The sequence below is a fragment of the Squalius cephalus genome (genome assembly GCF_949319135.1).
Source record: "Squalius cephalus genome assembly, chromosome: 9".
Lineage (NCBI taxonomy): Eukaryota > Metazoa > Chordata > Actinopteri > Cypriniformes > Leuciscidae > Squalius > Squalius cephalus.
Window position 1 is genome coordinate 7389445 of NC_137130.1, and position 12339 is coordinate 7401783.

The window sequence follows — 12339 nt, forward strand, 5'->3', positions numbered from 1 at the left end:
CACGTCAGAGGATTATATGTTTGTTCGGAGCATTTTGTTTTGTCAGCAAGGCACAGTGTAATGGAGAGTTCACAAAAAACTTTTGTTGACTGATGAAGTAGACAACTTTATTGGATCTGACAGCAGCTGCATCACAAACCGTAAGTAAATATGATTTCAATGCTTTGTCTGTAAATGACGTTTTTTATATAAATAATGTTTTCAAAACACTGGGCGTTGATACTGTTTCTTATGTAGTGACGTTAGCCAATCATAACAGTGGCCATGTACTGACAAGCCTTAAAGGAGCCTTAAAGGGTCAGAATGAAAGTTAAAAATAATAGTTTTTCCGCATATATATATATATATATATATATAATTATTATTATTATTTTTTTTTTTATTTTTTTTTTTTGTGCCAAAAACTTTATTAACATTATAAATTAACCTCAAGGGGAAAAAATCCATGCCATGACACCTTTAATGGCACTAAATTAACACGGTTAACTGACAGCCTCGCTTTTTTAGTCCAATTTCTTGAACATCAGGTAAAGTCATCCACATCCCCTAAGGGCTGGGATTTATATCGCTTGTGAAGGGAGATGGGGAGATGTTTAACTAAGATAGTCTTAGCCAGTAAATCAGTGCCCTCCGTGCTGCCAAAACACAACTAGACTGATGTTACTTGTATTTAGAGCTTTAGCTTAACTGCTTCAAATGGGAACCCAAGAGGTTAGTTTACAACCTAGTGTAAACCAACCTGTCCTGCAGGCATTAAGATGTGGCTTCAGTACTTGGAGGACTGGAGAAACTGAGGCTTGTGAAAAATGGGATGTTTGTTTAATCAGAGCTCTGCTTGGCTCTAAAAATTGCTCACCGCAGATCACTCCAGATTGCTTGTGTCAACCTGTGTTTAGCACGTCACCAGAGGGCCTGAAGTCCTCTAGTCAAATCCACGCACGCAAAATCTTGGAGGGATTGTGGTCCTCTTGTAGCAATTGCAAGATGTATGTGGTTCTCAAACTTTTTTGGTCACTCCCTCATTAAAAAATCTGGCACCCCTTCACTACCACCACCTCTGACTACCAAGTAATTTCACTAAAATGTAGTGAAGATTTATAAATTGAAAAACGTGCAATGAAAAACACTTGCAATAGTTTCACTGTGTATTATCATTGAATCATTGAAATGTATATCCGTAAGAGAATATATTTCAGTGATGCTTTGGATGAACAATATGTAATCAGTGGCTGCAATTAACTCTTTCAACAGCACCTAACAAGCTCAGCTTCTTGTAGCTTACATCATCTTACGCTGAATACGGCAAGCAACTTCTATCTCTGTCTTATTCAGACGATGACAATAAATCAGCGGTCTGAAGAAGAATGATTCAGTGGAATTGGCGTTCAGTGCCGCTTTATAAAGGCAGAGCTCCAACTGCTAGTCACGCACTTGCAATGGCTGTTTTTTTTTTTAAATTCATTTTATTCTGCTGATCTCCTGCGCCCCCCAGCATTACCTGAGCTGCGCCCCACACGATTGATCAAGCAAATTAATTCACAAATAAATGTCTAAAAAAAGCGGTAGTTGTAGTAATAGTATAAAATAATTGATATAATAATAATGTGTTATACAATATAGATATGTGAGTGATGTATGAATGTAATCTTCTTGTAAAGAGAACTTGAGTTTTGGTAAACTAAAAATTAAATAATAAAAATAATAATATATAATAATATAATTATATCATGACTGATGAATGGATGTTGTAATTTTTTTTGTAAATATTAAGTTTTGGTAAACTAAATATGTAAATAATCATTATGATTAGTAGTAGTAGTAGTAGTATTTATATTATTATTATTATTATTATTTTACAATATAGATATTTTAGTGACTCAGTGATTAAATTTATATTTTGGTGTGGTTGGTTGATTTATGTTCTGTTCATTTACTTAGAAACCTTTTGTTACAAAGCCATTTGTATGCTATTAATGAGCGATCATTCAAGTGCATGACTCGGTCAGTATTAAATTTACCAGTATCTCTAGGTTAATTAAAAAAAATGGACAGACGCATGATGACAGTTCACCTTTCTCCAAGTCTTGGCCTGTGTTCACAATCTGTCTATTAATACATTTGGTAAGCAGTGTTGGTGTCAAGGGAGGACAATTTGTGACAATATTTTCCCTGTTGCCTAGGGACTTTTTTGGAACCAAAAGTTAGCGGTGGGATATCTGTGAAATCAGAGAACACGTCCATTTATTTGTCAGAATAAATGGGGCGGGAAACTGCTTATGTCCGACGCACATTACACATGCGATTTTTCGTACTGATTTGCATCTCTGGACTCATCACACGCTCTTCCCCTCCTCTCTAATTATTCTCAGGTCAGTGAGCGGTCCTATGGGTGCCATCTTTGTGGAGTGAGGAATTTAGAGCTGTCTGAGAGGCTGGTAGCAAGTCCTTTCTTTCTTTCCATCGCGAGCCCTCGCCGGGTCCCTCGAGGGACCGTCAGTGACGGCAGAGGCTCTGAGTTTTGGATGTTTATGTGTAGAATGGCACAGCAAGCTCATGGGAAAATGTTTGAGGTTGACCTTCCTCTTTACTTGTGTGACTGGGGCACGATGGCCTGCCGACTGCCAGTGCCAGCGTCTCACTGGGCCGCTGTTAGTGACCACGAGAAACATCCCCCTTCGCTCTTTCTCCAGGGCATTCTCATGCACCCTTGGAAAACAAACTCTTCTTGAAAAACTCAAAGCAAACTTCCAGGGTTTGTCTTATTTTGCAATTTCTAATCTGACCTGGGTGGATACACTGTGAGCTATGAAAAGCCTGGATGGTTTTAGATTTGGAAAACAGGGACTCGGAAAAGGGCTGGAGATGGATGCGACTGGGTCCCCGAGGAACTTTCGGACTGGGTTGACGGGGCAGCACGTTACTCAATGGGAGTCTAAAAAGCACCAACCCAGCTTGCTTAACGTGTTTTTGCTTCTGGGAGGCCTGCTGTAGAGGTAAAGCGGTGCGGGTTTATTTTGTTCATTTCCAGACAGGCTTCTTTTAGATGCTTGTTTTTATTTCCATGCACTCTCAGTGGTCTGAAGACCCTCCCCGATACACTGTGTCAGGGGCCATGGCAAAGTCTCCAAAAATACAGTCAGTCTAAGTGCCTGTGCTCTGAAACCACTCGACAGGATGGTGTCAGTCAACCAGCCATACTTCATCTCGTGTATTTCAGCTAAGTTTGCAGTCACACAGCTCTTTGGAATGCTTGATTCTAGTTGGTCGATTGCATTGTTCTGTCAGATATTTCTGTTTAACTATCACTAAACCAGAGAAGATGGCACTTGGCGCCATATGAGCCTCGTAAGCCATGGCGCCATTGAATCACTTTAAGATATTTACAACGGTCAGTATCCGTTTGCCATAAATTTGATATAGTACTGTCACTAAATTTCAGCAACTTCTTTTACAGAACAGCTATTTTATTGGTAGCAGACTCCATATCAATGTTATTTTAGTATTATTTAGATACTATTTCGATTTTTGCGTTCATTTTAATTTTAAAATTATGCTTTCATTTTGCTTTTTGTCATTTTCATTAGTTTAATATTACTAATTATTTTATTATTAATTGTCATTTTTATTTTATTTTATTTCTGCTTTATTTTAATCAACATTTTTGATAGTTTTAGTTAGCAAAAACAACACTTCTTATAGCACTCTCCATAATGAATGTCATGTAAAATGTCACTTGAGTTTATTTGTTCTTAGCTGAAAGATGGAGAAATTGCAAAGATTGCATGTATTGTAGCACAAGCCAGTTTGCATCTCAGCTCCCTAGAAAGTCTATTCATAAAACAAACACATAATTACACTATTAGTCATATTAATATTTTTTTTATATACCAAAAAGTTAATTTATTAGTGACTACATTGTGTTAAAATATGTTGAAAATTAGCAGTCATGCAGTGATTTTTGCTAATTTTCCGACAATGACCAGTGTTTTTATTATGTTTAAGAGGGTTATACACACTGTGCATTGTGCCCTAGTATACTTTTTACAGTATTTCTGTAGTATATAGGGTATAAGCTATATACTTATATATTGTGCTAAATATGATAAATATCTGCATGCCTCAATGACCTCAATGATCTACTACATTTGCTTAAATGTCCAATATGCAACAAAGCTCACTGCACTGAGTGCAGTATCCCATAATGCAATGCACTTCATTTGACCTTCCAGTGTTATGAATGATTAACTATTTCTTGGCTCACTTTCTGGACAAGTTTTTTTTTTACATACTAAAGAATATTTTGCACAGTATTCAGTAAGCAGTCCACTAGCATTCTAAAAAGTATGCTTTGAATGCACTGCACATTATTTAGGATAAAAGTGGCTGGCAAATATAATGTGTGCAAAATTCAGAGGAGAAATTAGAGTATACTGGCACAGGTCATATATCATCTAAGCGAGCAGCGCAAGGAGGTTGCAGGTTCTGCACTTTTGCTGTCTTCAATGTTAAACACACTCTTACAGGCTTCATGTGAATGCTGATAAGCACAACAGCTGTTGTGGGGGGACCAGAGGGAGGGTGATGCACTCAAGGCTCTGCATCACGTTACATTTCTGTCATATTAAATGCCATTTACAGAAGGGTTCAAAAGTTTGACACCACAGATTTGCTGCTGTTGTTGTTGTTCCTTTCTTCCATTGAAGCTCAAGATGTTTTTTGGGCATGATTTTTTTCATCATGCTTTGGTCATGTCAGCATCAGTGCTGCTGTCATCAAAACAGAGTGTTTGAATACTAAGGGAATACTGTATACTAATACTAATACTGTTTACTAACAGCTTGTGCCAGCACAAGCCCTCGTTTGGCGTTAAAAACTACTGCCAGGATTTACTAAAGATACAGAGTGAAAAATTAGCGCTGAAAAGGGTTATTTTTTCAGCATTTATTTTTTATTAGCGTGGACAGGGTTATTTTTGCATATGCATTGGTAGGAGTTTCCCTTTCAGACGCAAAGTTTATGGGAGGAGATATTTGCGCTAGTTACTTTACTGGTATTTGCTGAAACAAAAAAACAAAAACGAAAGTTACAAAAAATATTATTTTGAATCAAAATGTCTTTAAAATCATGAGAAACATTTTATTGAAGTCAGGTGTGTTAGATGAAAACAGTGTTTCGATGGAATGAAACTTGGAGAAATAATAGAGCTATATTGCGATGAACTGTAAATCCCCTCTTGCTGCAGTGCTGTGTGTTTATCATTGTTTGGAAAGTCCTCCCATCTGGATCCGGCAGAACATATGTGATAAATATACACACTGTGACGTTCTTGGGTGGGTAGGTGTGTTTGTGAGTGATGCACAGTTACACACCCTTCTCCTCTCCATTTTACTTCACTGCTGGGCATTTGGAAACGCGGTAAATCACCATCAGGAAGGGAAGGAATGAGTATCACCCACAATGTTTCCAAAGTCCTTATCATTCTCCTGCCCTTCTCCTCAGCCACTCTCCACAAGTCAGATGGAGTCCATCTCCCTCACGCGCTTTCATGCACTCCAGGTAAAAATAGGCCCTGATAGATTGACATGTCACTCCAGAGCTGTTCGCCCCTAGCTACTTAACCAGAACCAGATTCTGTCTTCACTTATACTTGATAAACCTGCTATAAACATCTTTATTTACATTACACATGTTTTTTTTTAAATGTATATTAAAGCTTTAAATGTTATTATAATTTCTCCTATCCCAGCATTATAGAGTGGTGCAGGGATGACATCTTTTTTATAGGCCAAAACTCGGAAACTAGTTGCATTTTAGCACTTCCGGTTCCATTGTCCTGAAGTCAATGGGTTTTTTGAATGGGTTTTTGGTTAAATGCTTGAAAGGTCTGTGGTGAACACAAGCTCAAGATATTTTCATGTTTTATTCTATCAAATACATCAGTAATACCCTCTTGTGATTTTTTTTTTTAAGCTTTTACTTGTCTTGTAAAAGGCGGTTGCTATTATTATGTGGCTAAATGAGACGACAGAGGTTGTCGGAGACATTAAACGTCATAACATCAAACAGGTGAACTCATCTACTCAATAGTCCGCTTTTACAGCCTTGTTGTGTTTAGAATCATGTTCTTAGAAACAATTATAACTCAAACTTTCAGGGAAAATGTTTTTAACAAAGACTGAAAGAGTTGTCGGACGCTTAGTGGTGGTAACGTTGAAGTCATGCAACTGTGATGTAGATTGTTTATAGCCTACATTTAGCTTTTGACTTCTGCCGATTTATGCTTCAAAATTCATAAAAGTTGTGTTAATTGTGAACAGAATGTGTAAGAATAATAAGCTTTTGTTGATCACAGAGCTTATTTTCTGCAGTAATGCGAAAGTCAATGGAAAAATCCTATCGGGTTTTTGTCGAGGAAACCAGGGCGATGCTAACTTACAGGTTGGCCTACAAATATACGTCTTCCCTGCACCACTCTATATCCATTTGATGGTTATTTTCCCTGGAAAATGTAAGCTTTTTAGTTGTGGCGTTATCAAAACATTGCTCTGTTTAAGGTACTCAACCAATGGCGTTGTTTTGGGGCGGTGCTATCTTTTTGGCCGACCAATGGCAGATGGGGGAAGTTCTCGGGAAACATAAGTCATTTATTTTGCTATTCAGTTTAAATTGTAGTTGAAATGAAGATTTATATCCTGAGAAAAAGATCCCAGTAATCTAAAATGTTCAAAAGATGTGTCATCTTTGCAAATCTTTACACAGTTAAAGACAACACCTGCAATCCAAATTCAGATATCTCAAATATTTAATCAGATTCCTTTAAGAGCAAATTAATTAGTTATACTACCCAGATTAATTAGCCTAATATGTCAACAATAGTCTAATTTGTGTCTGTCTTTCTTAAGGACTTTTAGGAGAAACATCTGAGGACTCATTTTGTCTCCTGAGCAATGAAAGAGACACCTCTGAATAATATTTTCCTCTGGGACAGCAAAAACCTTTCTCTCCTTGAAATGTATAGTTTCTGTCATTATATCTGGGTTCTTTTGCTCTGTCGTAAAGCATTTCTTACCCCGGCTCTCAGTTTGAGGTGATGAAGTCCAGTAATTTGACAAAAGTATCATGTTAAAAGAGCCTCACTAGGAATATCAAACCCACATTTTCACAGGAACAACATAAAATCTTCTAAGGGTAATTCATTCTTTCCAGTCACATACTTGACAGACAAATTGTAATGAATGCAAGAATGACTAGCTTTGCTTTGAGAGCGCTTTGCTGTGATGATTTGCCTCTTTTTCACATCAGATGTTATTCTGATCCACCTCAGACTACAATCAGAGTCAGACATCATTCCAGATCCTATCGTGACAGGAATTGGAAATAGCTAGAAGATGATGTCAGGCCAGACTTCAGGAGAATACTCATCAAAACTGACACAAAAAACATGCTCTGTGTTCAGTGCTGTTCCTCAGTTTTTGTTATATATATTTTTTGCAGTAGTTTCATCAGTAATTGCAGTTTGTTTTCCTGCTGTTGTTTGTCTTTCATCCTGTAATGGCATATCTGAGGCAGGATGAAGTTTAAGCGTACATGTTAGCAGTTTGAGTTTAGGCGTACGTGTTATCTGTCAATAGCACGCTAAGGAATGAGTGTTTATTCAAGTTGCTATGCTAGAGACCACTGTCATAAACAAAAGAGTGACTGGGTGATTGAAAGCAGACATTAATCAGAAGACATTTGGCCATTTGAGATATAACTGTGCCCACTTGTCCGATTAACAGAAGTGTTACTTATCCTTTCAGTGGAATACCCATAATAACTCAATGACAGACATGCTTTACATAATTTGTGCTATATACCAGAGAAGTCTTTTGCATGTGTATGTATGTACTTTCCCAGATTTTCAATCACACAGTTATTTCTTTTAAAGCCACGGATAACTGCCTAAGTATAAACCCTTGTTTTTGTGCAGTGAGTGATTGACAGGTGAGTGGGCGGTACTTCAGTGTTGTCTGGGAATCATCAGAATGGATTAGCATTTACCTTACCAATGAAATACACATGGCACATGTGTTTTCAACAACCTTCAAATGTGGTTGAAATGGATGAATCTTGAAGTATTTTGGATCTCGAGTACCTGTATATAGTGTTGTCCCGTTTCAGTGGGTTTCTGTAAAACTGGTGATAAGATTTGAGATAATATGTGGTAAACCCTACAAAGATGAACTCGTTTTTCAGTCCCCATGAGGAAAACAGCTTATAAATCATGCAGAATGATGTTATTTGAAAATATAAAAATGCAGCAAGGTTTCTGTGATGGGTAGGTGATGATTATACAGTTTGTACAGTATAAAAATCATTATGTCTATGGAATGTCCCCATAAAACATGAAATGTGTTTGTGTGTGTGTGTGTGTGTGTGTGTGTAAATATTGTGTAGAATTATATTTTATTTTATTAAAAGGATAGTTCTGTCATTATTTACCTGTAATTCTGACATGTATTATTATTTTATTTCATTAAAATATTCGGTGGGTCGTTTTTATTATGATGTATTTATATTTATGTATTTTCTGTGCTTTCATCTTGTTGCAGTGTGTAAATCATTCCCAGGCTATCATTTTTGAGGAGCGATAAGAGGGATATTGCTCAGAAAACAAGGAATGGGAGGCCGTGTGTGATTGGATTACATGGAATTCATTACTCTCAAATGTTAACTTTGTTTTTGACCTACATATTTACAGGGTTACCTCACATTAACTCTGCCAAGATATTGGCTCTGCTTATTCAAAATACAAAAAAATCTTATTGTGAGTGCCATGAAAGATTAACCGAGCGTAGCGTTTTGGCACATGAGATTTGATGATTAAGATGCTGATGAACTGTAATCCTTTATTTTATTTGTTTAATGCTCTTTGTTTTCTTGTGGGTGTGGAATTGGCAGTGTCTATCTCATTTACCCATTTTGTTTCTTTCATAAAACAGATTGTGTTTTCCTGTCATGGATGTGTTTTAATTATCTTTGTTTGTGTATCTGTGTGTGTGTGTGTGTGTGTGTGTGTGTGTGTGTGTGGCTTTCAAGGAATAATTCACTCAAGAATGAAAATTTGAATCATCATTTACCACCCATGTCATTCCAAACTCGTATGAATTTCTGTCAGAGCTGCTTTTTTTCTTTACAATGAAAATAGACGATGATGTGGCGTTTGGAGCCAAACTCAGGAGAAAGTTATGCAAGGTTGAATAAATGATATAAAAATGCGAACTATTCCTGTAACAAATAGTGTAATGTCAAATAACAACATCAGTGCTTTCAGATCAGATGTCGAATTTTCATGAATTGAAGCTCTGACTGTTTTTTTTTTCCTGCAGATTGAGATGTCTGGTGAAGCAGCTGGATAAGGGGGAGGTGAATGTCGTAGATCTGAGGAAAAACATTGAATATGCCGCATCGGTTCTAGAGGCTGTGTACATCGACGAAACTAGGTGAGTGAACATTGCCTTTCACAGTCCCAGAATGGGGTTGAAATAAGTGACCACATGTGCCATTTGAGATTGGTTTTAGCCACTGGTGGCTTGTGACAGCAGGCCACTTTGTAAATACAATCGAAATGCTCGACAGCTGCAGTACAGCATATGCCTGTAGCTATGTGTGTGTAGGTTATAATTAAGATAATCACTGCTTGATGAAGTTTCTGCAGTCACTTTAATTTTGGCATATGAGTACATTAAGGCGAGACACTACAGGTGAATAGGGTAAATTTTTTAACTAGCAGATATCACCATGAAACTTTCCCAGTTGATTACTTACATTAAGATGAGAATAAAATGTATTACAAGTTTTCTGTAATTTAATGTTTAAATATGCAAATTAGGCATTATCTAATTAAATATGCACTCATTTGCATATATTTTAAAAAACGAAATCTGAGTACTGGATAAAGCCAGGTTAACAATTATTTTTTTCATTGTGTTGACATATTAGATGGGAAAAACATTACAGAGGGATGTATGGATATCTACTTTTGTTATCCTGTAAATCAGAATATACTGTCAATAGCCTTAAAAAAAATATTTTTTCCATGTTTTTTGGAATAAAATGTTATATAAATCAGGCTAGGAATAATATATTTACAAATCCCTCTGTAAATGTCTTCATAATATAACTAGGTACTTGGAGTATGAGAGAAAAGTCATTTTGAGAAAAAGGACTTTAAAGATTTATCATCAGCCAATGAGATTGAGCATTCAGCCCTTTTACTTTCATGATTGGTTGCTGATAAAAAGGAAATGACCATATTTGGATTCAACAGCATTGTACAGGAGAGAGATCTTTCCAGCGGTGCATGTGATGACAGGGTGCCGGCAGCGATTGCGGAGCAGCGGGATGATTAATAACGCCAACTTTTGTTGAATTTATGAGAAATCTACAGACGCGAACAGACAAAGTGTAGTAAAATAAAGACCTAAATGTGTATTTCGGACTTTTTTTCACCACAAGTCTGAAAGAAGACTGAATTGAAGACAAATATCCAAAAATCTCAAAATTGACCAGTAAAAAAAACAACGATGTTTTTACCTGCCGTGTCGCGCCTTAATGTAAAGTGTTGCCACTACACACATATCAGTTTAGATTCTACCAAGGCGATTTATAACACTAGAGATTTGTGAGTTTGGTAACACTTTAGTGTAGGGTCCAACACTATTAACTAGTTGCTTATAATCATGCATACTACTAGGATATTGGCTGTTTAGTAGTGCTTACAGTATAAAGCACATATTAATGTCTTATTCTGCATGACCATATTCTAAATCTCTTAATCCTACCCAATACCTAAACTTAACAACTACCTTATTATACTAACTATTAGGGATGCAACAATACAGTTAGCCCACGGTTCAATACATACCTCGGTTTTTTAACCACGGTTTTCGGTTCGGTTCGGTTCTGATGGCTTGACACATAAGAGTGTTTTTTTTGTTATTCTATGCTTAGGCAATAGGAACAGTAAGAGAAAAACATAAAAACGATTTATTGCAATACTCCTTTATTTTACTTAAAAGCTAAGAAAAGTCCATTAGTTCCTAGTGTATTGTATAATATAAAATTAACACTGACATCTCACAGCTGCTGGTAGCCCATGTACAAGCTGGGGAACACATAAATTCCTAAATTCCTAAATTTTGAAAATAAACATACATGTGAAGTTAGTAATAAATTGACCATTTCAAATAAGCATATTTATTTGTGCCTTCAGACAGTGATATTGCTGGGTGACGGCGCCGCAGATGTGCAGTCATGTTGGAAGTGTTTCCGTTTGAGTAGGCTACACGTGTAAAACAATGCTTGCACAGAGTCATTTTTTTGTTTACCGTTTTTTCTTCCTCGGCATTACACTCAACGGCAAAACTGAAATGTCCCCACACCACGGATTTGAAAGACGCCAGCGCTTCCTCGTACTGTAGCCTCACTTCACCGCCCCTCGCCATGTTAAAGTGTGGAATGATGGTTAAGCGCAATGGATGTCGTACCGAACGGTTCAATATTATATTGAGAATTGTGGCATCCCTACTAACTATTCTAACTTACTAACGGTGTCAGCGTTTTCACAGGTTTGCGTTTTTGAGCCACCAGGCACTGTTGTTGTGCGAATGATTGAGCCAGAGCGCATTAAGGGTTTTCTGTTAGAACTGTGTCTGTTAGCGGCCCTAAGTTAATAACTAATGATCTTTGCAACAGAAGTGAATCAATCAAAACTTACTTTAGCTGGACAATCACTAATTCTAGAGCTGCTGTAAAGCCAAAACAATCTCAGTTACTTTAATTTCCTGTTATCACTGTAAAGCTGCTTTGAAACAATCTATATTGTTAAAAGTGCTATATAAATGAAGGTGACTTGACTTGACTATTAATAAACAGTAATTGGGAATTTGAGGCAAAATTCTTAGTTAATACTAGCTTGTGAGAACTGGACCCTAATATAAAGTGTGACCATGAGTTTAAATATTTTACAGTTCAGCTTTGTGTTTTTACACATTTTAATGAACATAGCATAAAATCCTGTGCAATTGTGCACCAATGAAACACAATAAATAGAATGAAAGATGTCTGATTGTCTTTATATTTCATATTTAAGTTCAGACAAAAGTACAAAAAGCCAACAGATAAAAACTTGATGGATTTTGCATGATTTAGACTATATTAAATGTCTCAAAAAGGTACAGTACTTTTCAAAAGTTTGGGGTTTAAAAGAAATGAATGCTTTATTCAGCACCAAATCAGCATATTAGAATGACATATGAAGGATCATGAGACACTGAAGACTTGAGTAATGATGCTGAA

The 12339-nt window shown here is 36.6% G+C and overlaps 1 protein-coding gene across 6 annotated transcripts in view; it reads left to right on the top strand.

Annotated features, from left to right (window-relative positions):
• pde1a (phosphodiesterase 1A, calmodulin-dependent) overlaps nucleotides 1–12339 on the top strand; it is a 109944-nt gene that overhangs the window by 76922 nt on the left and 20683 nt on the right. For all 6 annotated transcript variants that reach the window (XM_079882297.1, XM_079882298.1, XM_079882299.1 and 3 more), the window contains one exon: nucleotides 9369–9482. In XM_079882297.1, the coding sequence (XP_079738423.1) occupies nucleotides 9369–9482 (114 nt within the window). The remainder of the gene's footprint in view (nucleotides 1–9368; nucleotides 9483–12339) is intronic.